Source organism: Polyergus mexicanus, unplaced genomic scaffold (genome assembly GCF_030449975.1).
Source record: "Polyergus mexicanus isolate NDT 795.1 unplaced genomic scaffold, iyPolMexi1.0 SCAF_4, whole genome shotgun sequence".
In the NCBI taxonomy this organism is placed as follows: domain Eukaryota; kingdom Metazoa; phylum Arthropoda; class Insecta; order Hymenoptera; family Formicidae; genus Polyergus; species Polyergus mexicanus.
The window spans coordinates 7,563,606-7,583,158 of NW_027223324.1; the positions used below are offsets into that span (position 1 = coordinate 7,563,606).

The 19,553-nt window shown below is 34.3% G+C and overlaps 1 protein-coding gene and 1 long non-coding RNA gene across 2 annotated transcripts; both read right to left on the bottom strand.

Moving 5' to 3' along the window:
- Window positions 1-1,351: 1,351 nt before the first annotated feature.
- Window positions 1,352-17,442, bottom strand: LOC138932832 (tubulin beta-1 chain-like). The gene is made up of 5 exons (XM_070295019.1): window positions 17,329-17,442; window positions 9,361-9,683; window positions 8,922-9,171; window positions 8,703-8,710; window positions 1,352-1,574 (listed from the first exon to the last, which is right to left on the bottom strand). Exons 1-5 carry the CDS (start codon window positions 17,440-17,442, stop codon window positions 1,352-1,354), a joined length of 918 nt encoding a protein of 305 aa, XP_070151120.1.
- Window positions 17,443-18,460: 1,018 nt separating this feature from the next.
- On the bottom strand, window positions 18,461-19,534 carry LOC138932447 (uncharacterized). The gene is made up of 2 exons (XR_011446770.1): window positions 19,205-19,534; window positions 18,461-18,723 (listed from the first exon to the last, which is right to left on the bottom strand). It is a non-coding gene; the product is annotated as an uncharacterized lncRNA (long non-coding RNA).
- Window positions 19,535-19,553: the final 19 nt, after the last annotated feature.

Here is a 19,553-nt window from a genome sequence, read left to right on the forward strand (position 1 = left end):
ATTATAATCGACGGCGAACTATTGTCGATCCCGGATCGGGATTATCGGACCTTCGTACGCGCGAATATTCGAATATTCGGGCGACTGGATTCTCCGCGCGCGTTCGATTAAACGCGACGATGCGATTGGCGCGAATTTCGCGCGGACACGGCGAGAGATCGTACGTGTTCTTTCTTTTTTTTTTTTTTTTTTTTTGCGAACAGGCGTGATCGAGTTGTCATTCCGTCGTTTGTTGGCTCTGAGTTAATTACGACGCGGCTAGCACGTGATTGAGTCTTAAATTTATCATTAATTTATTTCGGTGAATCGATGTACATTATTGACTTTTGTATACATTTCTTTTTGCATATTTATTAATTCTTTCTAATTCTTTATTTATTAATTTATATTTAATTTGGAAATTTCACTAAAATGGGACGCCGATATATTTCTGTCCACTGTATATACCTACATATTGAATAAACAATGTAATGAATTAAGATCGGTCGGGGGATTCGATTGTTACGGATCGAAAGTGAAAAAACGATTCGTTCCGAAAAAATTATACCAATTGTCGAGAAATTTCAAAAACGTGTCGCTTCTTTCTTTCGATATTAGGGAGACTCTCGCGGAAGAGCGCGTGCGCTCCTTCTCCTCTGAGAATAACCCGGAGAATTTTGGAGATTCGAAAGTTTTGCGTTTGGGATCGGGGAGGATGAGGGAGCTGTACTGCGGGGACCGACTTCCGCTTATCCTGCGAAGGGCGCTGTGAAATCAGCGCCGGGGCACGATGATTCGAGAGAAGCAACCTCGCGCAAGCCTGACGGAAACGTGTAGTGGTGGTAGTTTGCGATGTAGAGGGATGCCAAACCGCCGAACTTCGCCTCGAAACCATTCTCGTAGACCACCCTTCCTTCAACCAAAGACCACCCTTCTTACCCTCCCTCTTTCCCTTCCGCCTCATTCTCTCTTTCGCACCTTCTCTCTCGGTATCTCCGCATGCTCGCTCTATCTACATTCTTTTCTTCTCTCTTTCTCTCTCTCTCTCTTCTCTCCCTTCGTGACGTTTCTCGAGCAGCGCTGCAAGGCTTTCCCCGTATTTGCATTTTCTTTCTGCGCGATACCTTTCCCATCCCCGTTTTCATCTGCCAACTCCCTTTATCTGCAGTCTGTCTCTCTTTCTCCGATTTTATCCTGTTCTCTTAATTTCGTTTATCCGAATTTTTCGATGCGTGGTATCATTGCGACACATTTTCATCGCGCTTTTCTCATCGATTTTAACGAACTTAATACGTTCCCTCGCTGTCACATCCTTTGCTTATTTTTTTCTACTTTCTTGTCATATTTTTTTTTTCTATCCCTCTATAGTTTCTTATAAAACATTTATTCTAAAAACTATCGTATGAGTATCACCCTGCTTTTCGCTTCGCTTCACTTGCCTGATTTCCCACTGCTGATGCACTTTGCCACGTCGAGACAACGAGCTTTGTCCCTCTGTATGAACGTATGAGCTGTCGAAGGAGTTTCCGAAACAGCTACGAGCTGCGGCGCGATTCGCCTCGTCTCGGCTCTCCTCGTCAGACTTGAACTTAATACTAATGTAAGCATTGGCCAATTAACGTAATTGTGTTATGGCCCGCGTGGAACACGGATCTTGAAACTGTCTGCCGGCTTCTCAGCCCGCAGATCGATAACTCGCGCACGCTATACATCAACGACCGTTGTGTAGACGAACACGAGTACACGATGAACGGGCACCATGGGCGGTATCAAAGCAGGGTTGGGAAAGTTACTTTATAAAAGTAACTCGTTACCGTTACCGTTATTTTTTCTAAAAAGTAACTCGTTACCGTTACTCGTTACCAATTTTAAAAAGTAACTCGTTACCGTTACAGTTACTAACAAGTAACGAGTCGTTACAATTTCCGTTACTTTTTTACAACACAAAATAATAAATTATTTTGCATAAGAAAAACTTTTAAAAAATTGTAAGCAAGATTTCATTTAAGGTTTATTACAAAATAAATGATTAAATTTTATCGAAATTCTTTATTAATTTTTAATAAAATTTGTTGCTCCATAGTATCATCATTTAAACGCCCTCTTTGTGGTGTTAATACAGAGCCATCGATGCTAAACATTCTTTCTACAGATGCACTGCTTGATAGAGCTGTATTATATTTAATAAAAAGTTTTTTAAGTTTTGGATAGTCGTTTAACATTTCTATATTACAATTATTTGATTTTAAAAACCGTTGCAATTCTTCTTGTTCAGATTCATTTTGTACCGTTTTTTGCTCAAAAATGAAAAAATCATCGTGATCGTCAGATTTTCCAGCTTTTGGAGAATTTTCAGTTGATCGGATTCCCAATAAATCCTCCAAGTAATTTTCAGCACGTTTTCTTTTTTCTCCGGTTAACCAGTTTAACTTAAATTTTGGATGTAAACATGCTGCTATTATTAATTCTTTTGTTTCAAATATTGTAAGAAATCTAAAATCGAATATAGTAAATTAAGCGACATTGTTTGTTTTATTGAAATTAATACTTTTGAATCAATAGTTTAAAATAAAATAATAATTTTTCAATTAAATCCTTATTTAAAATTAAATAACATATGTATTAATCAAATTAATAAATTACCTTTTATTTAAACCTTGCTGAATAGCTTCAACTAATGAATGGCAATCTATAAGGTCAGATTTATTGAGATTTTCTAATTTTCGTTGCAAGGTACTTAGAACTGGTAGTAAATGAGATTACAACATAACAAGAATGCTAATTGGTCGATTTGCTTACGGCTTTACGGTTAAGATAAAAATTTTATCACGCACAATAGCAAGAATAATATCTTAAATAAATCAAAAAATTTGAAAAAAGTAACGATAAAAGTAACTGTTAAATTCGTTACTCGTTACCGAAAAATGTAACGAAGTTACTTTTTCCGTTACAAATAAAATTTGTAACGCCATTACCGTTACAGTTACCGAAAAAAAGTAACTGTAACGGTAACGGCGTTACAAGTAACGCGTTACTTCCCAACCCTGTATCAAAGTAATAGTGGATGAATAGGATTGGACGATGAATCAAATGAAGGTGAAACATTCCGGTCAATTGAGATGGTATATGACGTTTAGGGATAAGAGAAGAAATTTTTCCGCCGATCGGGAAAGTCACTTAAATAAATTGAAGCTAAACAAAGTGGATTAATGAGAGATCGAAAGCTTTAAATATCTTTTTATTTTATTACTTTTTTAAAGACAAATATATCAACGACACGAGAAAACAATCTAATTTCAATGTTTGATTTTCATTTTGCATTTGATGTTTAATTAATCGTCGCCAAAAATGTATGCTTTAATTATAATCTCTTCTTATATCAACATCACGCTATGCTTACGAATATTAATATTTTAAACGGAACTCAATTCAATCTACCATTTTCCTAATTTCCTTGTCTCGCGGTGTCTTGAGGAAGACTACGACGAGATAGTCTCTCCTCTACGGGTCTTAATAAGGTAAGAATATCTTGTCGTATAACATGTCTCTGCGGCAAACTTTGCTCACATTTCATTTCGCGAATCGAGCACGCGCTTAAACAAGTTAATGCAAAATATTTGTCTTCTTATGATACTACAATACGAATCACGGCGAAAATGAATAATGCGATAATCCCATCTCTCTTCAATTTTTCGCCACCAGTATCAATATTGTTCAGGATTCTTTATCGACAAGAAACAAATTAAACGCTGCTCAGTATTTAATTATTATCACTATTGGCGAACAAAGTCAAAACCGCGAGATCCGGAGAAAAATTGTCAGCGGAAATTTTTTGTTCACCTGACGACGGCGACGAATTTAATTTTTGATTAAAAAAGCATCAGTTTCTACCGATTTTCTCGAAGCTGCTTGCATAGCTTGCTCGAATCGCCTTATTATCCTTTTTTTCGCGGCGTGTTTTCAATTTCGCGCATATCTCTGAGTAAATATTCAGAATAGAACAACAATCTCTTTATCAAACGTTGAAAGACACAGTACTAAAATTTTTGTTCTATAAATAATTGAACGAATGTGTTGCGAAAATGTGAACAAGAAGAATTATGAAACAAAATATTTTTATGTGACTTCAATAATTGCTTGATTCGATAAGAAACGAGAGGAGGGAAGGAGCCATGTCAATAGATATACATAGGCCATAAAAAAAATTCTCGAATAAGTCCCCTTAGAATTATGTTTCTTGATGCCATTTCGGTTTCTCTGGAATCGGATTTTTTGGAAGCTCTTTTTCTCCTCGATGTTTTAACCTCTTTCAACGAACGTTGCTTCCGCTCTTTTACGCGAGACGCGTATGCACATGAGATGGTAAAAGTCGCGCAACCTCCCCCAGGTACCGGGTACGTAAATTCGCCGGCATCCCAACGGCTCCTGGAAGATATTTGAAAACTTCGATAGACAATCGAGACACATTGTGCCTTGGAACAACGGCGAGACGAGTCTCTTCTCGCCTCCCTCGCCGATATATCCTTCGAGTTTCTTATCATTCTTTCCTGAATCGCGCGAGAGGATCGCATTTGCGTTCGACAAAATGCAGCTTTACGTCGCTCTCAGACTCCCATGACACATATAGCGGATGCATATCAACAACATGCGTCTCTAACAATCCATTTCCGAAGTTGCATGCGCGATACAGATCGTTTTGCTCGTCAGACTTTAAGAACGACATGGAAAATCTCGAGAAGAACATCGGACGCTCGTTTACGGCGTTCTTTATTTAGACGATGATTATCTCGAATATTGTCATGTGAAATATACAGGGTGACCCATTTTAAAGGACCCACTCAAATATCTCAGAAACACTGCGTTAAATCGAAAAATGTTTCAAACAAAAGTTGTGTGGCTTCGAGACAATGATTTGACCTTGGAAAATCATTTGAAGGTCATGTGAAGGTCAACTTTAAAATCTTAAATGGAAACCCCCATTTTTTATTTAATATTCTTGTAGCTGACATCGAGAGCTTTCCAAAACACTATAATAAAGTATTTTTTTATTAAGTACTTTTTGAGTTATTTTATATTTTAATCTGACATTATATTTTGATATAAAAAATTAAATATCTCGTAAAATATTTAGTTTTTGATAATCTTACCGTAATACTTCTATGTACAGAATAATGAGACAAATCAATTAGTATAAAAAAAAATTTGTTTTTAAGAAAATTATTTACAATGTATTTTTTTAAACAATTATTTGTTTTTTTTGGCACTAATTAATTTGTCTTATTATTCTGTACATAGAAGTATTACGGTAAAATTATCAAAAACTGAATATTTTACGAAATATTTTATTTTTTATATCAAAATATGTCAGATTAAAATATAAAATAACTCAAAAAGTACTTAATGAGAAAATACTTTATTATAGTGTTTTGGAAAGCTCTCGATGTCAGCTACAAGAATACTAAATAAAAAATGGGGGTTTTCATTTAAGATTTTAAAGTTGACCTTCACATGACCTTCAAATGATTTTCCAAGGTCAAATCATTGTCTCGAAGCCACACAACTTTTGTTTGAAACATTTTTCGATTTAACGCAGTGTTTCTGAAATATTTGAGTGGGTCCTTTAAAATGGGTCACCCTGTATATATGAAATATTAAAATTTATATATGCTATAATGCAAACGCAACTGCGCATTTTTATATCTAGATACTTTAATATTGTGCATTTAATAAAATTGCATTTACATAAAGAAAAAGCACATTTTTACAGATTCAACAAATGCAAATACACCTAACGTTTTATCGTATCGCGGAGAGGAACTGTAATCAGGGACGCGTGTATAAATGCAACAGTACGGAAGAGAGCGATTTCGTGGCAAAATCGTGCTGCAGACATGCGCGTTCCGGCTAATATCCGACAAGCGGGTTGTAAGGCAAAAAGAGTCCGGATGGAAATTTAAAATTCATATCGAGAGTGTAAGAGTTCCGACGACGAAGCTCATTAGAGACGAAACGAGATAAAGTTGTGCGGGACTCGTGAGTAAAAATTCGTTACGCGCTCACTCGGATATTAATCCGATATGCCAAATTTGCGCAATCACGCGCTCTTTGTACACGTCAATCTACGGGAGATCGGTGGAAAAATATAGTCGGTGTAGATAAAATTGAAACGTCATCTGAACGAATGATTTGGAAATTTGTCGGTATTATGATTGATTATCAAAAATTAGCGTTATTGAAATGTTGATTGACGTTTTCGATTTTTTTCTTTATAACAAACTGTCAAAGAACGCGAGGAGCATCGACAATCCTTTTGCAAACCGTCGAATTTATCGACGCGTCGATTAAACATATCTCGCGGAAAAATCCCAGCGTACTCCATTTCCGCGACGTTTCTGCGGATTTGATTTTATGTATCGACAGATTGCAAACTGCTCACAGAAGGCAATTCGCGTAATGGATACGAAGTTTGACTGGCAGTTTCCCTTAATCGAAACTATTACGTCGATCATCATCTACTAGGACCGTGAGGACGTTGACTTATCTCGCGACGATCGAAATCCAGTAGAATGAATTAAACGTGCGCATACGAGATGAAGACAAAGCCTCGCGTTTATAGATATTTAGCGTTAAATGCGATGTGCGAACACGCGTCAGAAATTGTCGACTTCTCCGCTCCGGGGTTACAAATCCTGGTTACATTGTTGCGGGCGCGCGCGCGCGCGTCGATTATGCGAGAATTATTCAACGGAGCTGATTTTCTCTCTCGCAGGGGATTCCGATTCTATTGCTATTGGAAATTCTATACGACTTAACGCCGAGAATATGGAATAGCGACGGCCACAATGCTGATATAATGAGTATCGGACCGTGGAGCAACGAACTCGTGGAACGCCACTCTCGGATTTATGGTGCTGATCGAACGTAGTGCGTCTCTCTCCTGCTTGGACGCTTATCGAAACGATTAAAATTGCTGGGTAGAAATTTCCGTTCGTCGAAGAGACCGAACACCGTGAATCGGAATGTTAATATTATCGCGGGTGCGCACTTTTCTCCCTTCGGGGAATCATTAAGATGAACGAGATAAAATATCGGAAACGGGGAAATATATAATGGAAAGATTTATTAATAGAAGTAACGTGTGTATATTTCGCTAACGCCGACGAGATCATCGCGTAATCTTTGTATTTAAAAAAAAAGCAAACTCTGTACGTCGAAAGGAAAAAAAGAGAGAGAGGAAATAATAGATTTTATAAAATAATTAATTTATCATACGTACACACGCGCATAAAAGATTAATTATATGCGATATTTTGATATATAAACTACAAATATTATTAACGGTGGTAACAATTTATGCGAATAAAGCCATAGAAGCAATAATAATGCCATAGTTATGTAATATTAATATAATAATATTAATATTGGCAATAATATTAATCTTTCATATCGGTTTGCAGACCCGTGAAATACAGATCTGTTGCTGTCATTTTCATGCCGAATGCATGTGTATTTGTATATAAGCGGATATTGTCGAGGGGTCAAGAATCGCGAAACCATACGGAAATAAAATGGAATAACTTGAAGAAGTGGTCGCCTGTCACGCTCGCACAAACGTTGACAATTTACGTGACGCCGAACGCGAAGTTTCCACTTTGCTCGTCATCGATATTTGGATACAATGCCCGTCGGAAATTTTCACTACGAGACTTGGCATGTGGAAAAATAACGGGTGATCACGTCACAATGCACACAATACATATACTGGCAATAAAGGCTTTCAAACAATGAGGCCGCATACTGCATAAAAGTGCGGCAAACAATCGTGGAAATTGAATGTCAGATGTCAAAAGTTTATTGTCGATACTCGGTCCCGAGTTAATTGTCGTATAAGAGTATCCGAAAAATACGATTTATCAGAAGAGATTTTACATTTAATTATTTACCAGGTATATAAATATGAAACCAGAATTTGTTCATAGCTGGCCCTAGCTGTCAATGTAGTTACCGTCAAACCGCGTCATTGGCGCCATTTTCTTGTTTTGACATCTGATAAAGATTTTCAACTCACAACGATACAAGTTTCATACAACAGCATAGTTTTTAATAGCGTTGAACATGTCGAATTTTGTGCCTGGAAACTACGATTTGCGGACAGCATTGATTTTCTGTTACCATTTGAAGAAAACTGCTGCAGAATCGCTTCGAATGCTTGTCGAAGCATACGGTGAGCATGCTCTTGGTAAATCACAGTGCTTTGAGTGGCTTAAAAAATTCAAAAGTGGCGATTTTGACGTGAGAAACGAAGAACGTGGAAGACCACCGAAAAAGTTTGAAGACAGCGAATTGCAAACATTGTTGGATGAGGATGACGCTCAAACGCAACAATAACTCGATTTGAATGAAGCTTTGCGTGAAAAACGACCAGAATATCAAAAAAGGCAACACAAAGTGATTTTGCTTCATGATAATGCATCATCGCACACAGCAAAACCGGTCAAGGAAACGATTGAGGCGTTTAGTTGGGAAATACTTTCGCATGCGGCTTACTCACCAGACTTGGCTCCATCCGATTACTACTTATTTGCATCGATGGGACACGCACTTGCCGAGCAGCGCTTCACTTCTTACGAAAATGTACGAAAATGGCTCGATGACTGGTTTGCCTCAAAGGAGCAACAGTTTTTTTGGCGTGGCATCCACAAATTGTCAGAGAGATGGGAAAAATGTATAGCTAGCAATGGGCAATACTTGGAATAAAATATTTTTTATCATTTTCATACAATAAACGTGTATTTTCTATACAAAAATTCCGGTTTCATATTTATATACCTGGTATATATATATATATATATCTTTACCGTCTTTTATGATTTTATATTATTTAAAAAATACCAAGCTACAAAATATTTTATTTTATATTTCTAATTTTTATTAATGGATACCTTAGTTGATATTCTGCCTCTGAAAATAGCAGCGGCGGTAAGAAATTGTCCATTTCTAGGATCGCAATTGATAAACATGCTTTCACTTTTGAACATATCTTGAATCAATGTTCTAACCTTCCCTTTTCTACGAGCAAACTTATATCCTGGTTGTAGGGGTACGTATCCAGGTACGAAAAAGTGCAGTCGTGGAAACGGCACCATGTTTACCAGGAGCTTTCTGAGACCTGCATTTAACTGACCTGGAAACCTATAACAACAACAAGCAAGTAATACGAAATGAATAAAAATCTCTTTTGAATTTTCCGAATGTGAAAAATGAAAATTCTTTTACAGCAAATATTTTTTTGTTAATACGCTGTAATATTAAAAGCTTAACAATATTAAAGTTTTACATTTAATTAAACGCTGAAATTCATAAATATGCCGTCATCTCTACCTCAAACAAGCTGTGATTCCTGACATGCAGAGAGAAATTACATGATTTATCTCGGGGTAGAACTCTTTATTTGTTACAATTTTCAATTTGTCGGAGCAAATGCGGCTGATAGCGTCGTTACTGATGCAAAAAACCTCCTGGATGCAATCGATCAAATAGGGAATCGTTAATACCGCGTTGTAAGATTGTGTTACTATGTTGTCCTCTGATGACGGCATCAATGTGTAGGATTTCAGAATTTTATTGGGATATTCCTCCATCATATATAGGGCGAACAAACTGCCGAAACCTAATCCAGCACCGCCGCCCACAGCATGCACAATCTGTATATCTTTGTTAATAATATATATATAATTATTAATCTTTTTTACTAATTTAGAGAGTAAAAAGATTGCTCTATGCAATAAAAAAAAATACATATATATGATTAAACGTTCATGACAATAATAATAAAGAGAGACAGGGGGGGGGGGGGGGTCAGGGATGGGACACGCACTTGCCGAGCAGCGCTTCACTTCTTACGAAAATGTACGAAAATGGCTCGATGACTGGTTTGCCTCAAAGGAGCAACAGTTTTTTTGGCGTGGCATCTACAAATTGTCAGAGAGATTGGAAAAATGTATAGCTAGCAATGGGCAATACTTGGAATAAAATATTTTTTATCATTTTCATACAATAAACGTGTATTTTCTATACAAAAATTTCGATTTTATATTTATATACCTGGTAATTCGAATTTACTATCAGAAGCCCGACCCTCTCTCTCGCTCCCTTTAAAATCATTTGTTATCACAAATGTATTTATATTAAAGCGCGCAATCCAGAGAAGCAATTTTCGAAATTAACTCATCGCGGTTAAATGGAATACCGTAGCTTTGACACACTTTATCAGAGCATCATCTTCTCCAACGTTCGTTTCCTCTGGCTCACCACGTATAAGGATGCAGTCACAGTTATTGAAAATTCCGCGAGACTATAGAATATGGAATGACGCTGTTCCGGATGCTTTCATTCGCCAATAATGTCATAGTGATGAGCCTCGGTAACGTGGAATATAGTATAAGTGTGCAATGACGCATGTACGACTCTCTTGTGTGTTAAATAATACGGTATCTGCAGAGAGCGTCGAGGATTCTTACTTGATTGCACGAAAAAACGAATATCGTCCGTTAAAAATCTGAAGAAAATAGTAAAATGTATGAAATATCGACGAAGATACCTTTCTTTGTCTGTTCGGATCAGACGCATTATTTCTATTAAAATCGATATAAATTATAAGAGAAAAATCATTTATATCAGAATGAAAAAATTGATCCATAATTCTTCCTGCCATTCAAATATATCTCGCGTTATCATCTTTCCTTTTCTTCTCAAAACGCCATATCAGATATAATCGAACACATTCACGATCGAAGATATAGATTGCTGTTTATTATACATAGGTAAACACGAAAATGTGTGTACACCAAGTCGCAGATAAACGCCGGTATCTTTCGCTGGGAGACCTTTATATCGAGTAGTAGCGACGAAGGGCGATGGAGGGATGCCCTGCGGGAGAAAAACGTGAGGTATCTTTACGCCCTTAATTCCGTCCCGATACGCGCCAACGGGCGTAGCCGGGGAACGGCTGCGACGGTTTGCCTTAACTTCGGTATGCCTCTTCGTACAAGAAGCATTTTACGGAGAGCAAAACGAAGCGACGGCGCCACGGTATCCTCCTCCACCCTTCCGTCTCCTTGTCCTTTTTCCCCAACCCCCGTTATATCAAGTTGCACAAAACTCGTTAAAATTCCGCCGATCTGTCCGTCCTTATAGCCGGTACAATGCGGAAATCATTTGACGGGGAGGAAAGTAGGGGTGCAGCCGTTCGATCATATCTCTCTCTCTCTCTCTCTCTCTCCCTCCCCCTTTTCCTCTCCCCTTTCTATCTTTTTTCTCCCTCGACGGGATGCTACAACATCCGCAGAGGGAGGGAGAGCCGCCGTCTGTCGGTCGTCTGCTGCGCGATAAAACGAAAAATTGCTCGTCCATGTATGTACAATGAGCTCGATATGCGCGGACGCGGAACCGCGTGCTTTGATACCGGATATCACTCGCGAGTGTCAAAGCGCGACTGACAAACGCGATCGGCTCGACACGTTGCATCACACCCACACACACACACACACAGTCTCGCGTTTTTTAATTCCTTAAAAGTGTCGCACCCGTATAATGAGGCGCGACATATAAATACGGGAGCGTGAATTTACTTCGACGCATTTGTAAGCACGCGAACTGTAGTCGAAGACACTTTCATATACGCTTTCACTTGACTCGAGGAGTTGATAGGTAATAACGAGGAAATCTTATGGAGGCGAAGTAGAGCACCAGACGCTCGGTGATTAAGATGTTAAATACGCGTCGTAAATTAGCGCCGCGCGCCACGAGGGAGAACGAGGGAGAAAATCATTAGGAACGAGCAATTATCGTCACAATCGGTTTTCCCATGTCGGGCGCATCTTCCCCCGACGATTGGCCGCGGCGTCTCACAATGCCGGGCGTGGCAATTTTCCACAACCGCAAGAATTAATTTCCACGTCGACTTCACGCGCGTACGCGGCCACTAAAGCACCCCTTCTCCCTCCTGTCGCCATTTATTTGCGAGGGTGGAAGGAGTGGGAATATGTTGTACAGGAGACGGGGGGGATGTTCCGAGAGATCCGACACCACCTCATGCACGAATTTTCGGCCGATTTCATCCTGTAACGCCGAACGTGCTAAAAATTCCAACCGAGTACGATGGGAAAATTCCCTTCATCGCGCCCAGCCGTTAATCCATTTTGTTGACCGCCGCGATTTTGAAGTTACCGGAAAATTCCAGAAGGGAGGAGTCCGTGAAATCCCGGAGATTTAACTTTGTCGGAGAGGATGACTCGACTTAAAAAATGCGTGCTATAAATGTTATCCGTTTGAAATGATTCTTTCTATCGCGAAAACTAACTCTTACAATTTTTAAAACATCTCGGAATAATAAAGATATATTAGATATTCAGGGTTGGCAAGTAACGCGTTACTTGTAACGCCGTTACCGTTACAGTTACTTTTTTTCGGTAACTGTAACGGTAATGGCGTTACAAATTTTATTTGTAACGGAAAAAGTAACTTTGTTACATTTTTCGGTAACGAGTAACGAATTTAACAGTTACTTTTATCGTTACTTTTTTCAAATTTTTTTATTTATTTAACATAATATTCTTGCTATTGTGCGTGATAAAATTTTTATCTTAACCGTAAAAGCGTAAGCAAATCGACCAATTAGCATTCTTATTATGTTGTAATCTCATTTACTACCAGTTCTAAGTACCTTGCAACGAAAATTAGAAAATCTCAATAAATCTGACCTTATAGATTGCCATTCATTAGTTTAAGCTATTCAGCAAGGTTTAAATAAAAGGTAACTTATTAATTTGATTAATACATATGTTATTTAATTTTAAATAAAGATTTAATTGAAAAATATTATTTTATTTTAAACTATTGATTCAAAAGTATTAATTTCAATAAAACAAACAATGTCGCTTAATTTACTATATTTGATTTTAGATTTCTTACAATATTTGAAACAAAAGAATTAATAATAGCAGCATGTTTACATCCAAAATTTAAGTTAAACTGGTTAACCGGAGAAAAAAGAAAACGTGCTGAAAATTACTTGGAGGATTTATTAGGAATCCGATCAACTGAAAATTCTCCAAAAGCTGGAAAATCTGACGATCACGATGATTTTTTCATTTTTGAGCAAAAAACGGTGCAAAATGAATCTGAACAAGAAGAATTGCAACGGTTTTTAAAATCAAATAATTGTAATATAGAAATGTTAAACGACTATCCAAAACTTAAAAAACTTTTTATTAAATATAATACAACTCTACCAAGCGGTGCATCTGTAGAAAGAATGTTTAGCATCGGTGGCTCTGTATTAACACCACAAAGAGGGCATTTAAATGATGATACTATGGAGCAACAAATTTTATTAAAAATTAATAAAGAATTTCGATAAAATTTAATCATTTATTTTGTAATAAACCTTGAATGAAATCTTGCTTACAATTTTTTAAAAGTTTTTCTTATGCAAAATAATTTATTAGTTTGTATTGTAAAAAAGTAACGGAAATTGTAACGACTCGTTACTTTTTAGTAACTGTAACGGTAACGAGTTACTTTTTAAAATTAGTAACGAGTAACGGTAACGAGTTACTTTTTAGAAAAAATGACGGTAACGGTAACGAGTTACTTTTATAAAGTAACTTTCCCAACCCTGTAGATATTTGCGATAACAAGACTCACAATATATACATATTTTTCCAATATACATATTTATCCCCTGGATTAATAGAGAAGGAATTTTTCCGTATTCCTTCGTTTACCGGTATCAAAGAAGCTTCCGCCGTGACGCGCTTATTCTCCGCGAGGGTGAAAAAAAATCTCAAGCTGCGAAACATCACAATCAGAATTCATCGTGGGGTTAGCACGTACGAAATTGCAGAATCCGCTAGATGAGTGGTGCGTGACGCTGTGCATTCAGATTCTCTCCTCTCTCAGGAAAATCATCTTTCTGTTTTATCGTATTGGATATATTAAAATTTGTTGAAGCACGCAAACCGCGCTTATGTCGCAGCCACTTATGCATTGATTGAAACAGTAATAATTATACAAGTCGGATCTAATAAACGATATGACCGTAGATAGTGGATCTCTTGCTTAAGAAATAGCATCTTGATATTGGTAAAATAATACTGTCATATAATAATTATAACAATTAATTTTATAGTAATTTATTATAGAACAATTATTACTAATAATTTATTGCCATTGCTATATTGTATACCTTATTATAAATAATTTTATTTATTTTATTTATTATTATAGTTATTTTTATATAAATCGAGCTTTTTTATACATATTTTCTTTTCCTATTTGCGTTTATTAACGTTAGCAGTTTCGTCGACAAAATCAGGTGTCGTTATGTTGGAAAATAAATGATATATCAATTATTCATTACGTGTCACGTAGAAAAACGCAGCATCCACGACGCGTGCTGAGCAGTCTAGAATCTTGACTTTTATACTTTCTCCTTCTTTGCGCTTTCTGCCAGGAATATTGATCGAGATTATATTAAATCTAGGTATTCGAGGACTGAATCGTAACATGTGAATTAAATTAGCGGAATGTTTCTGAGATGTAAGAAAAATTTATTTACAATCATAAGGGAATCTATTGATTGTACTTTTAAAAAGGCTAACATTTTGCATATTATTAGAAAGAAGAAGAAATAATAATTCTTATAAAATAAAATAGTCTCTTTAAAAGAGAAAGGGACTATTTTTTATATTATAATAAATTATTATAATTAATATTAATTATACTATTATTGGAAGAATATTAACGTTGTACTGCATTGTCTCCTCTCTTAAATCTTGGTTATTTCGTTCGAAGCCACGCAATAAATTCAATGGATATAAACGTAGGTCCATAAAGGAATTTGTCATAATTCTCAGTCGCAATCGTATTCCAAGAAGAGAGGCAGAAATTGTCTTAAAGTCTTGACATGCGACATATTTGCGATTTTAAAACGGTTTTATCCCGCGTCGTGCACGGAGGACCATGCGAGTGTCACGATGCGTAGCGAGGACTCGCCGTGAATATCCCTTTTCCGCTTTTTTATTCGCTCTAGCGGGAATATTGACGTTATATTAAATCTCGCGAAGTCGGGAAAGTGATTTATCGGTAGCTCCGGCGAGAGGAAGAGCCGGTGAGGAATAGGCGGAAGAGCGGGGTCCCAGACGGGAAAGAACCTCGTAAATTCTTCCAATCACCGACAAATGTTACCGATTCCAAGACGTGCGGTGTTGCTGGAAAGCTGAGCACCATCCGCGTCTTCGCTTCCGTGTGTGTCTAAGTTTTAATAATAAAACAATCGTAGTACGCACACAAAGCGTCAAACGTCGAGATTAATCGATCGTCGATTCTTTCGGATCAAAGATTCTGTCAGAGCGTATCATCATCACATCATTAAATCAATTTTCTCATTGTTAAATCGATACATTTTATTTGCTATTGGATCTTTGAGGAAATATTGAAATGAAAATATTATAATTAATATAAAATTTTCATCAAGTGATAGAGAGACGTAGTTATCAAATTTATTTCATAATCTCTATAAAAAGCTCTATTAAAATCTATTATAGTTAATTTCTTTTTTTTTTTATGTATATCTGTTATTATATTTTATCTTACATTGTATTAACATGTATATACATATATATACATATATCAATTTATCTCATCTCTTTTGCAAAAAATTAAAGGAAGTTAACATAATTAATTAAAATTAATTATATAATTGGTTATAATTATTCTCGCCTTTACATTGCAAATGTAAAGTTTGCGTGTAACGTGTTGTCAGTTTATTAAAATTTGTAAATTAAAACAAATCTCTTTTTTATTTAACATTATTTATTTTATTAAATTACTTTTTCAAATTGCGTTAATGTCCAATTTCTTTTATGGACAAGACATTTACAATATGAAAACCAATAATTTTATATGTAGAAGAGGATATATTCGAATTTTCAATACATTTTCTTAAGATTACATTAACTTAAGATATATTTACTGCAAAATTGTTGAGAAAAATTCCTTGTTTGATTTTGTGGTCGTGTCTTCATTAAATACATTTAGATACATTTTGAAAGACATTATATATAACCTCTGTAAAGAAAAGAAAATTTATTAAAAAATTCTAGAATTAATTTGAACAAAAATCATATTACGTAACAATAACAATTGAAATTATTTATAAAAAAAAGCTATTATTATAAAAGCTATTATTATATTTTATCTTACATTGTATTAACATGTATATACATATATATACATATATCAATTTATCTCATCTCTGTTGCAAAAAATTAAAGGAAGTTAACATAATTAATTAAAATTAATTATATAATTGGTTATAATTATTCTCGCCTTTACATTGCAAATGTAAAGTTTGCGTGTAACGTGTTGTTAGTTTATTAAAATTTGTAAATTAAAACAAATCTCTTTTTTATTTAACATTATTTATTTTATTAAATTACTTTTTTCAAATTGCGTTAATGTCCAATTTCTTTTATGGACAAGACATTTACAATATGAAAACCAATAATTTTATATGTAGAAGAGGATATATTCGAATTTTCAATACATTTTCTTAAGATTACATTAACTTAAGATATATTTACTGCAAAATTGTTGAGAAAAATTCCTTGTTTGATTTTGTGATCGTGTCTTCCTTCAATACATTTAGATACATTTTGAAAGACATTATATATAACCTCTGTAAAGAAAAGAAAATTTATTAAAAAATTCTAGAATTAATTTGAACAAAAATCATATTACGTAACAATAACAATTGAAATTATTTATAAAAAAAAGCATCCGTGACAAAGAAAAATTTTATTTTATACATTGACATAATAATGTACACAATAATAATACATGCGAATATTATTACTATTAGTTGTAATGAGAAAACTAAAACTAAAAGTTAACAAATATTTTGCTATTTAATAAAACTTTAATTCCAATTTCAATATCTATCTAATATTAACTACAAATACAGATTAAGATGTGCTTTTTTTATAAAAAATTAGATTTTTATTATATTATATTATGTCAAATATACAAGAAATTTTTTATTACAATCAATTACGTTTCTTTTTTACGCAAAATTTTATTTTACATTTTCTATTTAAAAATATATATTAATACATGTATATATTATATATTTTTTCATAAATTTTAAGCCGGAAGTCTATTTAATCAATGATTTTTCATTCAACAAAGCTTGCAAAGAAAATGCAAAGAAAAATTTATAATATAATTTTGTTACTTTATAAATCATTTAGTTATAAATTATCTTACCCTTTAAGCTTTAAGCAGAACATTGGCAGCCGCAATAAGAAACTGTTGTGGATCAGGTTCAGGTGCAGCGATGGGTTGTGGATCAGCGATGGGTTGTGGATCAGCGATGGGATTCGCAACAACTCCATTAGACATAATCAATCCTAGTAAAGTTAAATTCAGGAACAATTGGAGTAAAAATGAAATTATCTTCATGTTTTATAATTGTTAAATATAACTATCACAATATTGCTAACTTCGACTTAATTTAGATTCTTCTGAACTAAACTGAAAAAGAGATGTTTACGGCGTGTATATATACCACCAAGAAAACATTCATTAATATTCATTAAGGTATCGATAAATCCATTAAAGTATCAAAAAATTTTAATGGGCGCATTCTACATTATACATAAATATATATTCTTCGAAACTATAACTAGAACAGATATTTCTTAGTAAAAGAAAATTGCCGAAGGCAATTTTATAAGAAGCTATATCTAATCGCTTTCTTTCTTCCAAAATAATTAAAATCCAAAAAAGTTTTTTTCATCGCTTTCATATGTAATATTTAAGCGTACTATATCTTATTAACGTATCTCATTGCAACGGAAGCTTGCGACAATATCGCAGTTGCCACGTAAAAAATTTAACATTTAAGCAGCATCGTGAGATCTATATCAATATTTCTCAAACCAGAAGTGTGTTCTGATGTTACAGCTATTTTAATTATTTTATTTTATTTTTGTGTGCGTGTCTTTTCTATTATATATACCTTTACAAGAAAAAAAGATTGTCATTATTCATTACTTGCAATTTTTTATTTAATATTCATAAATTGATATCTTTCTTTTTAAGAAAATTTATTTGCAATCTACCGTTTTTGATAATCTCAAAAGTTATCTTTACACACACACACACACGCGCGCGCGCGCGCGCGCGCGCTTTCACATATGTATTAAAACGTAAATAGGAAAAAAAATTTAATATTGTATATTCTACGTGAAAATGCTAATGCATATAAAACATGTCAAGTTATTACTATGAATTATCAGCAAGTTTAATATTATAATTACTATTATTACTATATAAATCGCAGAAATAAAGTATGTTTATAATATATTTTTTGCTGAATTATTTCAATTTTATAGGTTAAAAAAGATATTTCTCTCTCTCCTTAAGATTATTTATTTCAATTTATTCTTCATATTTACATATAGATGTGTACAATATATTCTATTGACATAAAGACCATTTATGAAAAAAAATAAAAAATAATGTTTTATATATTGAGAAAAATATTTAAATATTTTCGTTTTCTTCAGATTGCTAAGATTGATTTTTTTAATGCCATTGCTGGAATATCTTCGCTATTTAATTGTATATGATTGTTGACAGGATGTTTATTTTTATGCCATCATTATAGGTTTAAAATCTCTGAAAGAAAATACAACGAACACCGTATTATCAAATATGAAATAAAATAAAATTTATCTAGAATATTTCTATGCAAAAGAAATTACGCGAATTATATCAGAGATACATATATAAAATAAGATTTCACGCGCTATTATTGACAGGAAATGTTTCATCAACTTTAAAATGTACTTATTAAATTTCTTCTTATAATTTCTATGGAATCATCTGCTATAGTTAATTTTTTTCTAATTTATATAGACATTTTTTATTTTATATTTCTGACACACGTAATGCGCTAACGTTTTATGTGGATTAAACTATTATACTATTATACTATTATAAATTTTAATAGAATCTCTCTAAAAATTGTTTAGCTAATTCTCTTTCATTCGGCAAAGCTCCGAAAAAATTCATAAAATACATATATATTTTTTTAATTTATATATTCATATATTATTTCCAACAAATATTTTATTTTTTAATTAAAAAATTTACTTACTTTGTAAAATCATTTTAAAAGAGCGGTGAGGACAGCGAAGCGTTCTCTGAGTTGCGATAGAACTCCTTCGATTTTCGGTGCTGCTGCTTCGAGTTGCAATTTCAAATTGGCTGAAACTTTATCTATTATTTCTTGTAGAGGAGATGCAGGAACAGCTGCAGCAGTGACTCCATTAGGAATAGTAATTCCTAGAATCAAGACGAGCACGAGTACAAGAGCTAAGCTTGCTTTCATGATTTATTTCTTCGAAATATTTAGTGAAGCAAGATTTAAGTTCTGATGGAGATTGTATTCGATCTGTTCAGCTTTATAGAAGAAATTGTGCGTAAAAAAATGTTTATCCAAGCAA